Source organism: Hakea prostrata, chromosome 7 (assembly GCF_041222555.1).
Source record: "Hakea prostrata isolate BN-2017 chromosome 7, UWA_Hpros_2, whole genome shotgun sequence".
Lineage (NCBI taxonomy): Eukaryota > Viridiplantae > Streptophyta > Magnoliopsida > Proteales > Proteaceae > Hakea > Hakea prostrata.
Window position 1 is genome coordinate 10,189,645 of NC_142606.1, and position 21,684 is coordinate 10,211,328.

The window sequence follows — 21,684 nt, forward strand, 5'->3', positions numbered from 1 at the left end:
CTCTCGTAATGAAGTTTTTGGTTGGCTCCGGCTCCTCACAGGATTGCATAGAGGGAAATGAGGAGATGTGAACGATTCTCTCGTAATTTGTGTTAGAATGGAGGGAAATGCCAAAGAAAATCTAAAAGTTTGATTTGAGTTAAAATGGAGGGAAACGTGGAAGAAAATCCAAAACTTTTATATAATAATAGGCCTGTTTTAAAATTAATTCTTTGGTTAGCCTCAAATCTATCGAATTTCCGTAGGGTTACTTCGTACTAATCCGCAAATTTCATCAATTTAATACTTATAATGGAATCCATGGATTTCACCTAATAATACTCAAGAATGTCTTAATTCACGATTTTAGGCAAAAAAAATTCTGGATTTCATGAATTCACTGATGTTTTACAACTAAACAGGTATAAATTTTCGATTCATGAATCCAGAGATTTGGATCCCCATTCATGAATTCAAAGATTTGAAATCTCTGAATTTTGATAACCAAAAAGGTATAAAAAAAATATAAATTATCATTTTAACATTAAAGTCACTTGTATTTTATGTAAAAAGGAAGAAAGTAATTTTTATAAAAACAAATAGGTTGAGACCTGCTTTTTATTTTTTATTGTTTTAATCTTTTTAAAGTAGAAATAGGTTGTATAAATGACACAAAACGCTAGTATTTCTATTTATTTGCACAAAAATTAAAAAATTAAAAAAAAATCACGCAAAAGACTGGCTTGGGTGGTATAAGTTACCTTACCATTTTCCAATAACAATTCTGAAAATGGTATCACGAGGGGATTTTTCCCTTTTTTTGGTTAAAAGTTAAGTTATCATGAGGTTAGCTCTTAGACGTATTGTTGCAAAATGATGGATTTTGACTATGACTGAACCAGGCCAAAATTACACCAATTTATTCAGATTTGTGAGCAGAGCAAGCATTTTTTGTGTAGATTTAAGTTTAATTTTAATTTTTGGGAAACTGAGGTTCATTATGTCCAGCTTGCACGAACCTTGATTACATCCTCAGGGGGGAGATGTTGTCTGCAAGGATCAAACCCATGACCTCTCCACTAAGAAGTATGTATCTTTAACTTTAAGCTATCCAGCTACACATTCCCCGTGTGATTATCTGTTCAGATTCTGCTCAGGCATTGGCGATGGTGTTGATGAAGTCTTCAGTTCTGTGGAAGGCGGTAGACATTGTGGAAGACATCAGAGTGATGACGTCACAATTTCAAGGGTGTTTATTCAAGCATAATTTTCTGGAGGTCAATACTTGTACTGATTTTTTTAATGGATTTCTTTCCGTGCCGGGGGAGCTGGTCTTTGATTGTAACCTTCTTCCGCCCAGGTTGGCTGAGCTTGTTTATAGTGACGCCTCTGGCGGAACTTATTACCGTCTGTAATCTCATGTATAGTCTCTTCTTTTATTAATATTATCAGCTACTTCTTCCAAAAAAAAAAAACTGTTAAAGTCATTTATGGATAACTTCGAATCAAGAATCCTTCTCTTGTCTTGACAGTTTTGAGTTTAAACACGCGTCAATATTTCAATCAATCAAATCGAAACTCCTTTGTCGGTCACGCAGATTTATTTTATTTCTACCAAGACAATAGAAACGATAAGAGACTAAAACAACACAAAATCTCACATGCCAAACACATATTTGTATCCATCTTGTTCTAAATTATTTATAGAATCCTTTTTCAAGATACAACTAAGTCAAGTAATTACTTTTATCATAAAAATTAAAAAAAATAAATAAATAAATAAAAAGATGACTAGAAATGCCATAAATGCCAATGGATTTCATCCTAATATTGACCCTCCTATTGTAGAAATTGCTTCACTATTTCCACACTCGGCTTAGCCACTCGCAACTCCCATTCTTGCTCGCGTTGAGTACCTCGCCGATGAAACACCTCAGTAGCATCAATGACATGAATATTCCATCCTTTCTCAAGCCTCAATCGATTGATCTTCTGAAATTGGCGACAAGCCAAGTCATATGTGTTGGCCTTCATCAACTCAATTCCTTCTTTGAGGAGTTTCTCCAATGTCTCCTTATCGACACGACCACTAGCTTCTGCTCTAAAATAGGCATCAAGTTCCGGGACTCCGATAGAACGGCGGACACCCTTCGAGTAGTCTCCATCATGCGCAAAAAATTCGCGTACTTCATTGACCAATCCAAATTCTATCATCTTATCTACTCTTTCGTACACATACTCTTTCAAAATTGGAAGGGAGACATGAACCCAAAGGATACAAATGTCATATTTGTTCCTAAATTTAAGGGTCTCATTGTCGACCAATGCCTCTATATATCTATTGGAACCACCGGCTATGATTGGGAGGTTTCCTCTATCGAAGATGGAACTCATAGCAAAAGATGTCTGTTCACAAAAATCTGACGGTGTGAATTCTGCTTCAGGATCTAAGATTCCTATCAAATGGTGAGGTACGCCTGCCATTTCTTCATTCGTAATCTTATTTGTTACAATATCCAAACCTTTATGGACTTGGATTTTATCGGAGTTGATTACTTCTCCATGGAATTTAGTTGCAAGATTAATAGCCAACTTTGATTTTCCACTGGCTGTAGAACCTAAAATGAAAACAACTTTCTTCTTCTTCTTCTTCTTATCTTCATGATGATGATGATGATGGTGGAGTCTTATTTTCTCGCCCTGAAAATTCATCAATCAATATGCAAGCATCCATTAAAATTTATAAACAATTATACAAAACTGGGTAGAGCTTGATTCATATTCATTCGTACCTGTATCCATTGATAGGAGATGAAATAGATCATAAGCCCTACTACGATTACACCGAGAATCACAAACACTAGACATTATAGAAGAAGAAAAAGAATTATAAGAAATCAATAATAGTCTTCAACAGCATCTAAAAGAAAAGATCTGAATAATCTACTCTCCACAATACAAAATATAAAACGTTCCACAGAAAATGAAGAAGAAAACGTATAGGAGAAAAACGAGAGCAATTCAAACTCACTCTTTGAAAATTGGTAATTACTGTTCTTGGATTAAACAAGACCTCACTTAAGCTTATCTAGATGACTATGTAAGTCACTGTTCACTACTTATAGGTGAAAATCTATTTTTGGTGATCAGAAGGTAAAGTTACCTTTTTTTTCCATAATCTTAGAATCCTTTTCGAATGCATTAAAGGCATTCAACCAAAAAATAGGTGATTATAATCTGAAAAGATAATAAATATCATCAAATATGAAAAATGAAAATCCGACCCCCAAAAAAAGAAAGAGTCAAATGCAATTTGTGATAGTTCATGAATCTCTTTTTCTTTTTTTGTTAAAGTTCATGAATTTCTTTTTCTTTATTATTAAAAGTTCATGAATCATGAGATTCAAATATGGCAAGAAACCACCCCAATTTTTTACTTAAATTTAGATCCAGTCCATCTTAATTATTTTGTTTTAGGAATTTAAATGGGATTAGCTGATGACTCAATATCTACTGATTTTTTAAAAATTTAGAGATGTCAAATCTATAGATTTCAATTTTATGAAGTTATAGTTCATAAAATTAATTGTTTGGTTAACTTGAATATTTGGAATGAAATCTCTAAGGGCTTGTTTGGTTAAGCGAATCCAGAGATTTCAAATCTCTGGATTCATAAATGGGAGATATTTACTTGTTTGGTTGTGTGAATCTGTAGATTTATGGGTATGAGGTGAAATCCAGAGATTTCATCCATACTATCAAAGCCTTAAAGATTTGAACCATAATTCAATAAATATTTTTTTAGGATAAATCTAGAAATTTCATTCCAAAAATTCAAACTAACCAAACAATTAATTTTACGAACCATGACTCTAAAGATTTGAAGTCTGTAGATTTGAAATCTCTAAATTTTTGAAATCTACAGACTCAAGTAACCAAACAGGCCCTAAAATCATCCAAAAAAAAAAACATTTATAGAGTCATGGTTTAAATGTTTTAACATTTTTTAGTGTAAAAAGATGAATTTCTAGATTTCATGAATCCAGAGATTCACACAACTAAACGAGTATAAATCTTCCATTTCTAAATCCAGAGATTTGAAATCTCTGGAATCATGTAACCAAACAGACCTAAATTATCCATCTTTATCTTCAAACACTTTTTGTTGTTTTTCAACGAAGAAAACAAAAAGTGAAGAACAATCCGACCCATTTTCAATTTTTTTTTTTTTTTTTATTTTCTTTCACTTATAAGAATATGGGTCAAGAATAAATTCGTCTTTTTTTAATTTTATATTAATTACATTAACCACAAATGAACATTTATAATATATTAAATTTTAAGAATATAAACTTAATAGGTTACCGACCCAAGAGGTTTATATATAATTTACTTAAAAATTAAATAGAGAGATGTGTAAAAACATTTATGAATAGGAGTACCTATTTAAGAAGGTATTGATTGAAATTTAATTAATACCGGCTGGAATCTAATATTAATAAATTCCCAAGTACATCATGATATTTTATACCTTAAAAATAGAAAACCAAGATTTCTTACCTTCAAAAATTGACCCGGATAAAATGGAGAACCCACCAATCAAGACAGGTTGAAACCGTATGCCCACTTTGGAACCCTCTAACTTACCTTATGCACTAAGGTACCAAAAGTCGGCGCAGCGATATATCGCCATGTCAATAGAACCCGACACAAAATCCACGAGGTCATGAGCGATATGGGTTTTTCCAAAAGTCGTCGATATTATTTATTGTCAACGATCGAAATGTCGGGAAAGTCGCCATTTCTGATCGGATCCTCAATCGCCGTTGCAGTCTTGTAAGAAGATTCTCCTCTTTTCTCAAGCTTCAAGTAACGTCCCATCTGTTGTCAACAAAAATTGTAGGTTTCTAGAGGTTATGTTGTGTTTGCCGGCAAATTGATTAGATTTAGAACCTTGTTTTGGGGTGGTGATGAATGAGACAGCAACCCTAAGTTTGTGAAATCGATGGGGATCTGGAACAAGTGAACAACTGTTGCTTCTAGTTCTTCCGTTTTGGCCGTTTTGGACCTAAAACAGAGATGTTAAAAAAGAGAACTTATAATTTTGAAGTAACAACATCGCCAGAAGTGGCACCAACAGGCTTTGCATTTTGGAAACATGAAAAAACGACAAAGCCATCACTCTTTTCAAATTCGTTTGAAATTGAATTAGATCACCGAACAAAAAGAAGAAGACAACGTAGAAATAGAAAGTACGGTGAAACGTCATAGGCATATGTCGGCAAAATGTTGCCGATATATCGATGTTTTGCTGGTTTTGTCAACAATATGAAATTTTCATTAAAAGAAGTCGAGCAACAAAGAACCTGAAGACAGAAGGGAGGGGGAGACAACAAAACAAGGTGAGCTATGACGAATTTGAGTTCATGATGGAAAGGGAAGGTAATTGTGTATCACTTCCATTGAAATGATACACATAATATAGACCATAAACTTCATGGGATTTTTACATGGACGCACTCTTGTTAAGACCATAGGCCCATTTCATTTTTCTTCTATTTGATAGCAGGCCCATTTCTTTTGATGGGTTATATTAATGAACTTAGACTGACTTTTTTTTTTTTTTAGAAAGCTGAGGTTCCAGTTCATCCAGGCCAGCTTGCACGCACCTTGATTACATTCTTAGGGGAGAGACGCTATCTTCAAGGGTCAAACCCACGACTTCTCCACTGAAAAATGTGAATCTCTACCACTCTACCAACCCTGCATTGGTTAAGATTCATTTGCAAGTCACATTATATGATTGTGATTAAATTTAAAAAAAAATATATATATATATATATATATATATAAATAATAAAAGTAAATAAAAGTTGATGTAATATGTAAATAGATCTCAACCTTTTAATGTGTTATAAATACACTTGTCACACATCTATAAGGTCCATTTGCTTGTTAGAAATGGACAGGATATCAATCCGGGAAAGAATTCATGTTTGACCAACAAACAAAACCAATCTCATTTATTACATTAATTAAAACCACCAAACTACTTATAATAATGCTCAACTGGTTGGTCGACGGCTCACCAAATAGAATAATAATAAACATGATCAAGCTGTTTCATGGAAAATTAGAACCACCTGGTCCCAAGAGATTTGGAGTTTTCTTTCTCGTACAAGAAAACCCAAAAGAAAAGTCGTCTGAAAAACTTTCCAGCTTGATTTATATGGACATTCCAGCAATTTCCAATCTCTCATCTTTTCTTAAGACTTCTCTGCGTGTAGCTCAGTCTGACCAATGTTCTAATCCCATTCTAATTTTTTCTCCAAGAACTGCTAAACCCACTTTGATAATGAAAGCTAAGGTTATCTCTCCATATATATAGAATGCAAAAAGATATTTAATTTGTAATGTACCAATAATTGAAGATAAACTTTCCCATTGAATTGAAGTGCTCTTACTCACAGCTGGATTGATTGAAAAGGTGCTGAGTCCATCGTTATCCTCCTCTCTTCTCTACCCAGATAATATAAGGTTCTCAATGCTCTTGATGTGGGACTTTGCCCATCAGAATTCAGAAGAGAATTTTGATTTGGTCATTCCTCATCAGAAAAATGAAGTGGGTTGTATGACACTAACATTGCTACACAACTGGTAATTAAGTTGTATATTTTCATAAATGGGGTGTCGTAAAATTAGGTGATTAGTCATTTTCATAGAGTCTGAATCTTCTATATGTCACATAAAGGTTTGTATTTTTCTCATACTTTTTCACTACACAATACAAGCAAGACCCACTTCTAACTATTAATAAAATGAATCAGAAGTGGGATTTTCACTGAGTCCCACTTTTATTGTATGATGATGAAGTGTGAGCGATTGCAAATGTCTACCTGATGGACAGAGAATGCAGACTCATCTTCACGTATGTAAATAAGTCCAAACAAAGATTCATCAGGCTTTGAGTTCTGAGACTATTCGAATTAAAGAATCACCATCACACATTTTCCCCCCTTTTTTTTTTTAGGTAAAACTATCACATTTAGGACAATCAATTATTGATGTGTGTTAGAGATAAGATTGGGGAAATGAACTCTAAGGTATTTGAATGCAAGATAACTTCTACCTATCACCCACTTTACTGAGCTAAGCAAGAATCTTAAATGTGACGGCTGCAGGCTTTATGTGCACATCTGCCTAAACCATGCAATTTCTGAAACAAAGTCTCCGAAGCAATGAATAATGAATTACAATTTTGACTTGTTCCTCCTATTTGCACTTAAAAAGGGTGTTAGTTCTACCTGCACAAACAATCATTGTGCTATAAATACATTAATCGATCATTCGTTTGGACAATGACTACATAAGTATTTATTGGGTTGGTGATATGGATGAGAAAACACGAACAAAGAAGAAAACACAAACAAAGTTTTCTGCTTATTTATCCAGAGACAGAAAGTTTCACTATTTTCAGAAAATTTCACACTCTCACACCTCAAGTAGATTATTCTATAAAGACTATTTAAAAAAAATATATAAAAAAAAACCTAAAACTCCACTTCCAATATAATTACAATTTTAATACAGTTCAAATATTAATTGTTTCAAAACTCTAATTCAATTATAATTATATAGACCTACATATTTACAAGACTTCTAAACCCAACACTAACACCAGTAATTGCCACTTACTAGAACCCTGAAAAGGATCTTCGCCCAAGAAGAAAACAAAAGAAGGAAATGGGAGAAAACAATTCTGGAAATCAGTTTACGTAAAAACTCAGATCAAACCATTCTCCAGCTGTGTAGCATATAGCAATTGGTCCCCACGGAAAGCCGCCTCTGAAATTCACTCTTTCACCTCTCCCTTGGGTTGTTCGTATAAATAAGAGTAATAACCTCAAAAGCTTCATCAATTTGTCTAATCTGTTCTATCAACAATGGCTTCCACAGGAAAACTGTTCTTGTTTTCTCTTCTGTGTAGCTTTTTCATGGCTTCCCATTCTGGAAACTTTAACCAAGACTTTGATATCACTTGGGGTGATAACCGAGCTCAAATTCTGAATAACGGAGAGCTTCTCACCTTGTCACTGGACAAAACTTCCGGTTCGGGTTTCCGGTCCAAGAATCAATATCTATTTGGAAAGATCGATATGAAGCTCAAGCTTGTTCCTGGTAATTCTGCTGGAACAGTTACTTCCTACTATGTAAGCTTCTTTAGCTTAATCATTAACTACTCTTCCTGATCACTAATTAATCAGTTTAATTAGTTCCATATATGGTGCTTATTTGTTTCAGCTTTCATCACTTGGGTCGACTCACGATGAGATCGATTTTGAGTTTCTTGGGAACCTTAGTGGTGATCCTTATATTCTCCACACTAATGTTTTCACCCAAGGAAAGGGCAATAGAGAGCAGCAGTTCTATCTCTGGTTTGACCCCACTGCTGACTTCCACTCATATTCCATACTTTGGAATCCTCGACAAATACTGTAAGAGCCCCTCTTCTCTCTTTCTAAAGTACTTAGAGTAGTTTGTCAAAAACTCCGAAACTGGTAAAACAAGTTGATTCAAACCCTTTATGATCCAAGACCCGCTATAGAGCCCATATACCAAATTGGGTTAAATTGATATATGTATTTCGTTCATTTTTCTTTGATGTATTTCAGCTTCTCAGTGGATGGAACACCCATTAGAGAGTTCAAGAACTTAGAATCGCGTGGCATTGCATTCCCGAAAGATCAACCGATGTGGATATATTCGAGTCTATGGAACGCTGATGATTGGGCAACAAGGGGTGGCCTAGTGAAGACAGATTGGAGTAAGGCACCATTTATAGCTTCATATAAGAACTTCAATTGCCAAGCCTGCATATGGAGCAATTCAGGCTCAGGGTCTTCTTCCTGTTCATCCAACTCCAACAACACTTCTTGGCTAAAGGAAGGTCTAGACTCAACAGGCCAAGCAAGAATGAAATGGGTGCAATCTAAGTATATGATCTACAATTATTGTACCGATACCAAACGGTTCTCTCAAGGTCTCCCACTTGAATGCACACTTGCATAAGCAAAATTAAAACAATATAAATAAATTTACACCTTGGTATTAGAATATTGTAAGGACTTCTTGATTTGTTTGTATCAAGTGAGATATTTGAGAGCAAGGAATTGATATACGTAATTCTCCAATCGTTCACACATATAGAGTCCATGAGAATTTGTGGGACCCATATGTAGTGAAATCAAACAGAAAAAAAAATTAAAGGATTTTGTAGAACTTTAAAAATAATTGAAGTGAAAAAAAAATAACATACCACATCAACATCAACAGACAAATTTCCTTAACTTCTACCAATTTGTTTAGCCTATTAAACAAAACAAGTCATACTATTAGATTTCATTGAAAAATAAACTTTTTCTCAACCATTTTGTTTTCTCGGCTGTTTTAGACTTAACAACCAAACGGTGCCTAAGGAGATTCGAAGTCTCCAACTTCTTTAATAATTATAGAGATTAATCTTCTTTGACCAATCCCTTGAAATTTTTACAGATATAAACCTCAGAATACCACATTCAAAAGCCATCCCATTCCGACCATTAAAGACATTATCCAAAAATGTCATCTTATCTTTGAATTGGATATGGTAGCTTCTGACCTGTTGTGATCATCAAATGGCATTCATAAGGGGCTCAACTTTAGTGTTGTACATTAATATACAGTACTGAGCTACATATGGCCATGATCGAATTGAGTGATTGAGGTCGAAATCTTAACCACTCATTTTGTATTTATTTTTAAGTTTTTTAGGTTACTAAAAAACAACAACAGACAATCAGGGGGTTGAGATTTTGACCTGAATCATTCATTCGATCGTGGTTGTATGCAGCACTGAAGTTCTTCGCCATATTAGGACCGCTAACTTTAATTTACAGAATTATTAATTGATCCACGTGTCATGCTCGTATTGAATTACATTGTGATCAACGACCCACAAAAGACAATCACCATAAACGATGTAGACCATATCATCATCATGGAAAAGTAGAACCATCTACCGACCATCCACAAGATATAGTAGTGGGGACCACCTAGTGGTCCACTAGGATCCACCAAAGCTCCAAATGAGCTGTTTTGAAGTTATCTTTTCCCCACTGTCAGCGCTATCTGTTGATCAATTGGTTCTGTCAGAATTGGATCGATTTTGATTTTGAGATCATTATATTCTCATTTTTTTGAATTATTTAATTAAATGAAAATGCGTCAGAAAAATGACAAGTTCTTAGCCATCCGATTAGAATTTCTTTTTAATGATAATGATTAGGTCAAAAATTTGTTGTGTTCTGACTTCTGAGCGAAATCTTGGTACCCATAACCTAGCCCACCAATATTAAATTAGCGTTGCCCCTAGTGGTCATGGTCTAATGGTCTCATTAGTGTGTGGGCCAGAAGCATTAGTATGGATGGAATTTTGAATTTGTCTAAGGATTGAACAGCCATTTGCATTTGCGGTCCCTGATGAATAATTAGCTTTTCTTTTCTTGAACCTGGTTTTCCAAAATGAAATTATATATAACAGATACTTGGAGTGGGAAACTCGGCATGAAAAAAGTAAAGAGTCATCTGCTAATCTCCTTCCTGTTAGAGCTCAAATTGCATCATTCACACACTCTCGTTTGAGGATCTGAGCTAAAGATGGCAACTAATATATTAGGTTTTCTCCTCCTGGCTATCTCCGTGGAGATGATGTTCTTCACCATTCCATCAATGGGGAGACCTGCAACTTTTTTGGAGGATTTTCACATCACTTGGGCTGAAACCCATCTCAAGCAAATGGACAATGGCACCGGAATTCAACTCCTCCTTGACCAAACCTCTGGTATACTCCATAAAACCTCTCTCTCCTTCTCTTTCTCTCAGAGATAATGCTAGCTAACTCTCTGTGTTTCTCTTGAGGTTGTGGGTTTGCATCCAAGAACAAATACATGTTCGGACGTGTAAGCATGAACATAAAGTTGATTCCAGGTGATTCTGCAGGGACTGTCACAGCTTTCTATGTGAGTCCATGCATTATTAATCTTGTTGGCTCATTTCCGTGCATCTTTCATTGTCTTTTTTCCCTGATGAGACCATCTTTTGCCCTTCTGAAGATGAACTCAGATACAAACGAAACCCGAGACGAGCTGGACTTTGAGTTCTTGGGGAACAGAACAGGGCAGCCTTACACAGTTCAAACAAATGTGTTTGCAAGAGGGAAAGGTGATAGAGAGCAGAGAGTGAATCTCTGGTTCGACCCTTCACAAGACTTCCATAGCTATTCCATCCTTTGGAATCACCAGCACATTGTGTAAGTCTCTCTCAATCTCTCTCTCTCTCTGATTCGGTTGCAGTAAAGAACTGGGCCCAGTCATGGCCCAGGCCCAGCACGCTGTAAGCTTTCTATTTAGTATAACCGTCCATATGAATTCATTGCACAGAGTACGGTTACCAAAAGCTAGCTTCTTTTTTCATGATTTCAAAAAACTTCAAATGACTTCAACTTTTTCTATCCTCTCTTCCTTTATTATCTTTTACTACCTTCTTAAATTGATGTTATTCCGGTGGACTTTTGAGTGATGGGTGTTCTACAGTAACAACCAAAGCTACAAGACGAGTGCAAGTTGCACTAAAGGGCACCAGTTCTCCACAGCTGAGGGCCCTATGTAAAAAGCTACTTGGAGTAATGTGGTTCAATAATGTTATTGGTTGAATGGACTTGGATCTTCTATCTGTGAGGGTAGAGGACAGGACTATGATCCCCTCTCAATGGGCTCCACCACATTTGGAAGAGGGTCTCTCTATATATAGTGCTCAGAGTGGGACCTCCTCCTTAATGTGGAACGTAGGGATATGAGGATTGCGCTTTCTTCACCGTTTTCCATTATAAATTTGGAAAGAGGGTTCATTTCTAGTCTACCTTGTCTAGAGGTAGAACAACCCTGGGTCAAGGGGGACTATCGCCCCTCCCCCACCCTTATCTTTTTAAGATTTTCTCCCTCTGCAATATTTAATCTTGGTCTTGTCCCTAATCTTGTTAGTGCTTAAAGGTAGACTTCTTTCTTAAATATGTGATGAAAGAGTGTAAGAGTATCAGACTTAAATTAAATGTGTCAATTAAAGCCTCCTTTTCCGGCTTTGTATATGTAAGCCTTGGCTGGCTCATGTCCAATATGTGGGCCATCAAATGAGCCCTTAATAAAGACATAATCATAGTAAATAACTTTATTAGGGTTTATCAAAGGCCCACCTTGCCGTAGGTTCCATAAAGGCAATCTTCCTTTTAGGCAGCTTTAAATATGTGGCCTCAAAAAGAGTTGTGGGCAAGCAATAATGTCATAGAGGATCCCTAACTACCACCCTTGGATTTCTAGCTATTTCCATTTAAGAGCCTTGAGATTTTGATTCTTTGGAACAGGTTTTCTGTGGATGATGTTCCCATAAGAGTCTACAAGAACAATGAGGCGAAGGGAGTTCCATACCCAAACTCACAGCCAATGGGGATTTACTCGACACTTTGGGAAGCCGATAATTGGGCGACACGTGGAGGAATGGAGAAGATTGATTGGTCCAAGGCTCCCTTCTATGCTTATTACAAGGATTTCGATATTGAAGGTTGTGGTGTTGTTGGCTCAACCGAGTCTGGGTCTGGGTGCATTAATAATAATTCCAACAATTGGTGGGATGGACCATCGTACCAACAACTCAACTCATATCAAGCCAGAAAGTATCGGTGGGTCAGGGTGAACCACATGGTCTATGACTATTGCACAGACCGGTCCAGACACCAAACCCCTCCACCAGAATGCTTATCCGGAATTTAAACCCGAGTGTTTTTCAAAAATATTGTTATGTGTTGAAGATCCACAATGTGTAGATCTTTCTGTTTTTAATGTTAATGAGCTCTCGTGTCGCATTTTCAAATTCACAATTTGGATGGATTTTTGTTCTCGTTTGACCATCAATTTAGTCTTCTGTGCACACTTAACTGTTGGGAAGGATCCACAACCATTAAAAGAATACAAGCGAAACATACAATTTATATATCTGAAAATCTTCACCACTCTCACACCTTACAAAGTGCTACTATTTATTTGTATTGTTTTGTTATATTATCCCACATAAATTATTTATAGAAAAACTCAAAACCTTAATATCATACAATTGCAATTCTATTCTTATACAAGTAATTAATCCAAAATCTTTTTCAATTACAAATGCACCCAAAATATAATAATATAGATATGCTGAATAAAAGACACAAGTGCAAAACTAAGTATATTGACCTTGCCTATCAATTTGTGCATAAGAAAATGCTTCACTTGAGAACACTTCCATTAGAAACTAATACTACTTAGAATGATCCCGTTACTATTTGCATGTGTACAGTTTATACCCTTGTTCTATTCTTGATTGTAAATAAACCCCACAAACAATAGGGAATTCAACATTTATTTCTTAAATTAGGGGTAAAGTAGGTTCTGATCCCTATTACCTTGTATATTATGTTTGGATTTCTTCAAAGGAACGCGTCAAATGGTAAAATAATGATCAGAATACCTTCAATTAAAATCAAATATATATGAAAATGTCAGTATAGGTACACTTGTATCATTGAAAATTACAAATATACCCCCACTTCCCTGCCCTCCCACCATATTCTCTAAAAACCATTTAGGTATGATGTGTCCAAAATTTGTTCAGTCTTGAGATCACTGGAGAATGACCTGCAAAATAATGTTAGATGTGGTCTGACCCTGGGGTCAGGAGGCCACCTCGGAAGGCTAAATCAGTTATGAAACTGATCACAAAGCTCAAACACAGCGCAATAAAGTTGGATTTCGGCCGGCAATTCGGACTAAAAATTGAAACACCCCTGTTAAATTCTACAAATAATAGGGAATTTTACATTTATGTTTTTTAATTAGAGCTAAACTAAGGTCGGGTCCCTATTACCCTATGTATTATGGTTGGTCCCCTCAAATTAATAACGTTCCAAAGGGGTAAACATCAGAAAATAAATGACAATAATACCCTCAGTCAAATAAAAAGATATGAAATTATCAATAAGTCCTTACTTATTATAATACCACATATCTTTCAATAATAAAACAACGGAGTTAAGAACTCAAAGAGAAACTACAAGGAAGCAGCATCAGAATCCGCCTGAAGGATCTCCTCCAACCCGTGGGGAACATCTTGAAAGAACATTCAAGAGCACTCCAAATCGAGTGGAAACTTAGACATCCAATTAGCAGCCTTATTAGCAACACGTCCAACATATACGCATCGCGTACTCATCATCTCATGCAGCAAAACACCAATTCGCTCAACTAAACGACCAAACCTCCCACGATCCACACAACATGGATCCAAAAGCTCTATTGCTTTCCGGGAATCCGACTCTAGCTGTAGCGGCAGGCGATGACATATCTAAAGCTTAAAGAACCATTCAAGTGGGTGGGTGATGAGATTCCCCTTTTCACTCTTCCGAAAATCACCCACCAGAGATTAAGCTAAGCTAGAGTCGAGGGTGGAGGCCCTTTTTTAACTCAGTGGCAAAGAGTGAAGCGAAGACGTCCATTTCTTTCTTTTTGAGAGCCAAATCAATCTCGACTCCTCCATCTAAATTACGGCTCTCTTTCAGAAATATGGATCCCGTTCGATCATTTGATACAAATTTCACCTTCTTGGGCCTTCCCCACCCATAATCCAGCCCATAAAACCCAAACCTCGGCGACCCAGCAGCTGCAATGACTCGTCCCGATTCCAAATTTAGCATCTCTGAAATACCATTCTCGAAACCTATCAGGGCTCCTTTCTCCACTTCCCTCAATGCTTCTCTTATCAATTCTGTTGCCACAACAATTCCATTTTCCCCTAACAGATCACTTCTCTCTCCAACAACCACAAAGGGCCTCACACAATTCCCAAAATATGTTGCTGGAATCGGTGGCTCTAACCTTCCCCTGCATTCCACATTCATCACAAACCGACTTCGACTGTGAGTGATGTTGCTGTCCGCCATTGCTTCTGCTTTGAGCAAGCAAACCCAAATGAAAGCGCAAGTTGCCCCATAGGTGGATAAATGAATCCGATTCTTCAGTGCCTTAATGTTGGTTGGATTGAGCTCAAACGTAGCTCGAAACATGTCTGCTTCAAGCTTCATGTCCATAACTCTTAAGCATCTATTTCCAGAAACCGATTCTGATCCAAGAAACCTGTCTAACTCGTTCAGGAAATCCTTCTCAATCCTACTTGAGTCCCTGATTACCGTTCTGTCCAAATAGGGAAGTGGGTGATTTCGATTTGCATCTCCTAATTTGGAAAACAGAGCCCATGTCGCCATGAAGTGGGTATATGCTGTGCCATCCATGAAGGAATGATTATTTGTGGTTCCAATGGAGAAACCCAAATTTGGGAAGACTGTGATTTGTATTGATAGCAATGGAAGAACTGGTCCAGAAGATTGCAAGTGAGGAACAAAAAGATGGGATTCATGAACCTGTCTTGGCTGGTCGGCGGAAACAGAGGCGAAGTCGGAGTCAGACTCGGCTATGGTTAGTGATACAGAGTCGCCGGAGGTGTAGCGGACGATGGGTCTGGGAGAATCATGAGGCCATGAGAGTTTTCCTGCGAGAGGGTAGAAGTGGATTAGGGTGCAAGAGAGTGAAAATTTGATACGGGGAAGCAGAGATTGGATGAATTGAGTTGTTGGGTAGGGGTAGTCATAGAAGACGAGGAGTTCTAGGGGTTGCAATGGTAACCAGAGTTGATCGAAGAAGCTGAGAGGGAAATGTGAGATCTCTGAAGGAACAGAACCTGATGGTGGAGCTACTTGGCACTGCTCTAGCACCTTCGGTTCTTGGCATGGTGCCATGAAAGTAAACCAAAGAAGATCTAAGCAGAAGCAATTACAAGAATAAGCAGCAGGAGAGTAGAAGGTAGAACTGCACAAGGAACAGAGGAAGACGTATGAGGTTGATCATGGACAATGTCGTTCTATTTATAATTATGTTTTTTGAACTAAGGTTCGTAAAGCAAGCTTTACTTTATTAACAAATTAATCACGGATAAGGCATTTTTTTTTTTTTTTTTTGGGTAGAGGGCAAGGCATTTACATTGAGTGGTTTACACACATACATTGCTAGTGTCATGCAATTGCTAGTGGTCCACAGGCATTTACATTGAGTGGTTCACACACATACATTGAGTGGTTCAGCGGTTCACAGACATTGCTAGTGTCCTGCCATTGCTTGTGGTTCACGGCATTTACATAGGGTGGTTCACAGACTTGTAATGGACGTGAATTTGTAAACATGTGTTACATTTAACTTTAATGTTGTGAATTAAACATGTGTTGCTGATGGTCAAGATCTCCATTGTTCATTTCTAAGGTGCTGAGAATTGAAACGGAGGTCAAGATCGAAATCTCGGTTCAAACAAATGTGTTTGCAAGAAGGAAATGTGATTCAGAGCAGAGATGGAACTCTGGTTCGACCCTTCAACAGAGTTCCATAACTATTTCATCTTTTGGAATCACCAGCACATCCTGTGAATTCGGTTGAAGTGAAAAACAATAAAGAAGTGCGCCAGTCCTGGCCCAAGCCCAGCACACTGTAAGCTTTCTATTTAATAAAACCGTCCATAAGAATTCATTGTACAGGGTACATTTACTGAAAGGTAGCTTCTTTTTACTTGATTTCAAAGAACTTCAAATGACTTCAACTTTTTTTATCCTCTCTACCTTTCTTTCTTTCTTTCTTTCTTTCTTTCTTTCTTTCTTCCTCTTTTTTTTTTTTTTTAATTCTTTTTTAAAAAAAGAAAGTTATATTAAATAAAAACACTTACAAATATTAGTTTGCAAGCCATTAGCTTCTATTGCTATTAGAGCTAGGTTACCAACCCATTGATGGAGCACTGAGAATGGGAATGCATCAAACATAACAGATTGTGTTATGTTAGTTATCTGCATTAAATTAACTATTACATGTATTGGCCAAAAAGTAGCGACAAGTTTGGGTAAGAAATTTGGTAATGCCCGGTGGTTACTCCAGATTTCTCCCACTTCAAGTCCCTGATCTTTTGTAGTATTAAGTCTTACTTGTAGTCCAACAAATGTTGCTTCCAATGTATCTTCAGTATTCAGCTTGCCAAAATTGACGGACCGAATATGTCCATCTACTGAAATCCTCATGCTCCATCCAACAATTTTCATCTGTATGTTAAAAATTCCTGCACACATTAACACAATATTAGATTTAGTTGGTATAAATGCGCAAATATGTTCTTCTATACAAGTAGATATCAGCACATCATCCATTGAGTCATTAGGTAGATTCTCAAGATTCTCATTCGCGTGTTGTTGTAGCTGTAAAGCTACAATCCATCTATTAACATGAGAGAGTACCGATAATAGGTCTGGCACCTTTTGTGAGAAAACTTTACAATTTCTTTCTTGCCATATAAAATAGTCAGTGATTATGAACACAAAGAAGATCCATGTAGCCGTTGAAAATTTTGACACATACTTAACAGTGATGTGTCATTCCAATATTCCGTTCTCAAGCCTAATGGCCTGGCCGCATGAATTCTCTTTGTGTAGTCACACGATATAAAGACATGCCAGATAGTTTCCATTTCCTTCTCACACAAGATGCAGTCAGGTTGGATGTTATTCCATTGAGTAAGTTTAGCTTTAATAGGTAAACCTCCATTCAGTACGTGCCAAAAGAAGACTTTAAATTTAGGGTGAATTGGCAATTTCCACATGAACTTCCACCATATATCCATGTGATCCGTCTAAGGTGATGCTCACAACTCCATTATTGTACAAAGAGCTAATTCGACGGAAAAATCCCCATTTGGAAACAACCGAGATACCCAGACATCATTTTGGTCCGACAAATTAGTGGCAAATTTAGAATGGGGGTGGGGTTAGGAGAGTTTGAGGAAATCTCCCTGTCAATCATTTGGAGGTCGTTGAATACTTCAGCAACCATGACCCGCCGTTGCCATATGAAAAAATCTTAAGCATTTGACAGCATTTCTTGTTGCTGTGGTAGCCAGGAATCAAACCGAAAGAAGTCTTGCATTCCATTTCCTACCTGCCGACTCACCATTGTTTTTAGTTGTGGGAATATACTTGAGATACTATTCCATGTCTAAGACCCTCTTTTCTTTCCCACTTTGGGATCAAAAACCAAACAATTTTTGAAATATCTAGCTCTCAGAATTCTAACCCACAATGCCTGTGGTTGAGTGATCATCCGCCAGCCATGTTTAAGTAACAAAGCTGCGTTATAATCATCCATTTTCTTGAATCTCAATTCGCCCTTTTCTTTAGGTTGGCAGAATTTCTCCCCAACAAATCATATTCAGTTGTCTGTGCTTCCCAGGATTCCCATTCCAGAACCGTCGACAAATCCCATCAATTTTTTTGTATATTTTCTTTGGGAATCTGACCCATTGCATCTGATACAGTGCCATCGATTAAATTACAAACTGCATTAGTGTTCCCCTTCCTGCAAATGATAGATTATTTGCTTTCCAACATGCCATCTTCCCTAACTTGGTTAATGCTTAAAGGTGATCTCCCCTCATAAATATATGATGAAAGAGTGTAAAAAGAGCAAAATCTTCTACTCTTTCAGGTAGAGGATCCAGACTCGATTAAATGTGTTAATTAAAACCTCCTTTCCCAACTTTGTATATGTAAGCCCAGGCCCATGTCCAATCTGTGAGCCATCATGTGAGCCCTTATGAAAGACATAATCGTAGTAAATAATGTTATTTTGGTTTATCAAAGGCCCTCCCAACACTAAGTATATTGAGTTTGTCTATCATTTTGTGCATAAGAAAATGCTTCACTTAAGAATACTTCACATTAGAAACTAGTACTACTTAGAATGATTCCGTTATTGTTTGCAAGTGAACGGTTTATACCCTTGTTCTATTCTTGAATGTCATTAAACTCCATTTTCTTGGAGTAAAATTAAATTCTATAAACAACAGTTAATTCAATATTTATCTCTTAAATTGGGGCTAAACTAGGGTATGGTCCCAATTATCTTGTATATTATGTTTGGGTCTCCTTAAAAGAATAAGTCAGATGGTAAAATATAAAGATACGAAAATGCCATTATACCTTTACTTATATCACTGAGAATTATAAATATACTCCCCACCCTCCCACCATATTCTCCATGAACCATTTAGGAGGGTGAAAGGATTTCTTGTTCACGCAGCAAAAAATGACCCCCAAAGATTAAGCTAGAGCCGAGCTTTGAGATCTTTTATCTCTTGACAAACACTAAAGTAAAGATATTCATTTCTTTCTTTTTTTGAGAGCCAATTCAAAAAATATTTAGTGTAAAACTATAAAATGGATTATAACGGGTTGCGATTTAGTTTTGGATTGTACCCCTAAGCCGAAACACAGCCCATTAAGATTCTGTTTGAGCCATTCGATTTAGTTTTAATAGTTCAAACTACAAATAGACAATAGGAAATTTTACATTTACATTTTTTAAATTGGGGCTAAACTAGGGTCTAGTCCCTATTACCCTATATATTATGTTTGGATCCCCTCAAATGAACAACATTCCAAAGGTGTTAACATCAGAAAATAAAATGACAATAATACCTTAGCTAAAATAAAAAGATATGAAATTATCGATAAGCCCTACAAAATATACCCATACCTTATGCTTAAAAGAAACATCCAAATCAAGGCAAAGCCTTGGTTTTATCAAGGCAAAGCCTTGGAAACCAAGGTTCCAAGGCTTTGCAAACTAAAGAAAAAAAACAACCAAGTGGGTGATGAAATTCTCCCTTTCACTCTTCTGAAAATCACCCACCAGAGATTAAGCTAAGCTAGAGTCGAGGGTGGAAGCCCTTTAACTCAGTGGCAAAGAGTGAAGCGAAGACGTCCATTTCTTTCTTTTTGAGAGCCAAATCAATCTCGACTCCTCCATCTAAATTACGGCTCTCTTTCAGAAATATGGATCCCGTTCGATCATTTGATACAAATTTCACCTTCTTGGGCCTTCCCCACCCATAATCCAGCCCATAAAACCCAAACCTCGGCGACCCAGCAGCTGCAATGACTCGTCCCGATTCCAAATTTAGCATCTCTGAAATACCATTCTCGAAACCTATCAGAGCTCCTTTCTCCACTTCCCTCAATGCTTCTCTTATCAATTCTGTTGCCACAACAATTCCATTTTCCCCTGACAGATCACTTCTCTCTCCAACAACCACAAAGGGCCTCACACAATTCCCAAAATATGTTGCTGGAATCGGTGGCTCTAACCTTCCCCTGCATTCCACATTCATCACAAACCGACTTCGACTGTAAGTGATGTTGCTGTCCGCCATTGCTTCTGCTTTGAGCAAGCAAACCCAAATGAAAGCGCAAGTTGCCCCATAGGTGGATAAATGAATCCGATTCTTCAGTGCCTTAATGTTGGTTGGATTGAGCTCAAACGTAGCTCGAAACATGTCTGCTTCAAGCTTCATGTCCATAACTCTTAAGCATCTATTTCCAGAAACCGATTCTGATCCAAGAAACCTGTCTAACTCGTTCAGGAAATCCTTCTCAATCCTACTTGAGTCCCTGATTACCGTTCTGTCCAAATAGGGAAGTGGGTGATTTCGATTTGCATCTCCTAATTTGGAAAACAGAGCCCATGTCGCCATGAAGTGGGTATATGCTGTGCCATCCATGAAGGAATGATTATTTGCGGTTCCAATGGAGAAACCCAAATTTGGGAAGACTGTGATTTGTATTGATAGCAATGGAAGAACTGGTCCAGAAGATTGCAAGTGAGGAACAAAAAGATGGGATTCATGAACCTGTCTTGGCTGGTCGCCGGAAACAGAGGCGAAGTCGGAGTCAGACTCGGCTATGGTTAGTGATACAGAGTCGCCGGAGGTGTAGCGGACGATGGGTCTGGGAGAATCACGAGGCCATGAGAGTTTTCCTGCGAGAGGGTAGAAGTGGATAAGGGTGCAAGAGAGTGAGAATTTGATACGGGGAAGGAGAGTTTGGATGAATTGAGTTGATGGGTAGGGGTAGTCATAGAAGAAGAGGAATTGTAGGGGTGGCAATGGTAACCAGAGTTGATCGAAGAAGCTGAGAGGGAAATGTGAGATCCCTGAAGGAACAGAACCTGATGGTGGAGCTACTTGGCACTGCTCGAGCATCTTCGGTTCTTGGCATGGTGCCATGAAAGTAAACCAAAGAAGATCTAAGCAGAAGCAATTAGAAGAATAAGCAGCAGGAGAGTAGAAGGTAGAACTGCAGAAGGAACAGAGGAAGACGTTGGAGGCTGGATCATGGATAACGTTGTTATATACTTATATAGTTATATTCTTAATATGTTTCTGGAACTAAGGTTCGTAAGGCAAGCTTTACTTTATTACTATTTAATCAAGGGCAAGGCATGTTCAAGGCATGGGGAAGGCGTGGGCAAGCACTTGCACGGAGTGGTTTTTTTTTTTTTTTTGGTAAAAGCACGGAGTGGTTCACAGCCCTTGCTTGTACTTGTGTCCGATACATTAAAGGCACTTGCACGGGAGTGAACTTGAATGGTGCATATTAAACATGTGTTGTCCACAGTCGAGATCAAAATTTCGACTATTCATTTCAACTGTATTGAAAATCGA

The 21,684-nt window shown here is 37.3% G+C and overlaps 4 protein-coding genes and 1 pseudogene across 4 annotated transcripts; 2 read left to right on the plus strand and 3 right to left on the minus strand.

Annotated features, from left to right (window-relative positions):
- Positions 1-1,818: 1,818 nt before the first annotated feature.
- On the minus strand, positions 1,819-2,691 carry LOC149009638 (adenylate isopentenyltransferase 3, chloroplastic pseudogene; annotated as a pseudogene).
- A 5,221-nt stretch (positions 2,692-7,912) lies between these two features.
- On the plus strand, positions 7,913-9,185 carry LOC149009639 (putative xyloglucan endotransglucosylase/hydrolase protein 23). The gene is made up of 3 exons (XM_089160945.1): positions 7,913-8,189; positions 8,281-8,474; positions 8,652-9,185. The coding sequence occupies exons 1-3, from the start codon at positions 7,923-7,925 to the stop codon at positions 9,046-9,048; spliced, it is 858 nt and encodes a 285-aa protein (XP_089017071.1). The 5' UTR covers positions 7,913-7,922; the 3' UTR covers positions 9,049-9,185.
- Positions 9,186-10,563: 1,378 nt separating this feature from the next.
- LOC149009640 (putative xyloglucan endotransglucosylase/hydrolase protein 6) lies at positions 10,564-13,045 on the plus strand. The gene is made up of 4 exons (XM_089161435.1): positions 10,564-10,858; positions 10,936-11,036; positions 11,130-11,326; positions 12,434-13,045. The coding sequence occupies exons 1-4, from the start codon at positions 10,675-10,677 to the stop codon at positions 12,837-12,839; spliced, it is 888 nt and encodes a 295-aa protein (XP_089017561.1). The 5' UTR covers positions 10,564-10,674; the 3' UTR covers positions 12,840-13,045.
- Positions 13,046-13,968: 923 nt separating this feature from the next.
- On the minus strand, positions 13,969-15,976 carry LOC149009641 (anthocyanin 5-aromatic acyltransferase-like). Its single transcript, XM_089161434.1, has one exon. The coding sequence runs from the start codon at positions 15,893-15,895 to the stop codon at positions 14,537-14,539; it is 1,359 nt and encodes a 452-aa protein (XP_089017560.1). The 5' UTR covers positions 15,896-15,976; the 3' UTR covers positions 13,969-14,536.
- Positions 15,977-19,879: 3,903 nt separating this feature from the next.
- LOC149009642 (anthocyanin 5-aromatic acyltransferase-like) lies at positions 19,880-21,246 on the minus strand. Its single transcript, XM_089163785.1, has one exon. It carries the CDS (start codon positions 21,244-21,246, stop codon positions 19,891-19,893), a length of 1,356 nt encoding a protein of 451 aa, XP_089019911.1. The 3' UTR covers positions 19,880-19,890.
- Positions 21,247-21,684: the final 438 nt, after the last annotated feature.

Bases quoted from the DNA above. Each gene is read 5' to 3' on its own strand.
- LOC149009641 (XM_089161434.1), bottom strand. From the start codon at position 15,895: ATGGCACCATGCCAAGAACCGAAGGTGCTAGAGCAGTGCCAAGTAGCT.
- LOC149009642 (XM_089163785.1), bottom strand. From the start codon at position 21,246: ATGGCACCATGCCAAGAACCGAAGATGCTCGAGCAGTGCCAAGTAGCT.
- LOC149009640 (XM_089161435.1), top strand. From the start codon at position 10,675: ATGGCAACTAATATATTAGGTTTTCTCCTCCTGGCTATCTCCGTGGAG. The intron at 10,859-10,935 runs GTATACTCCATA...GTTTCTCTTGAG, and splicing joins CCTCCTTGACCAAACCTCTG to GTTGTGGGTTTGCATCCAAG. The intron at 11,037-11,129 runs GTGAGTCCATGC...GCCCTTCTGAAG, and splicing joins GGACTGTCACAGCTTTCTAT to ATGAACTCAGATACAAACGA.
- LOC149009639 (XM_089160945.1), top strand. From the start codon at position 7,923: ATGGCTTCCACAGGAAAACTGTTCTTGTTTTCTCTTCTGTGTAGCTTT. The intron at 8,190-8,280 runs GTAAGCTTCTTT...TATTTGTTTCAG, and splicing joins GAACAGTTACTTCCTACTAT to CTTTCATCACTTGGGTCGAC. The intron at 8,475-8,651 runs GTAAGAGCCCCT...GATGTATTTCAG, and splicing joins TGGAATCCTCGACAAATACT to CTTCTCAGTGGATGGAACAC.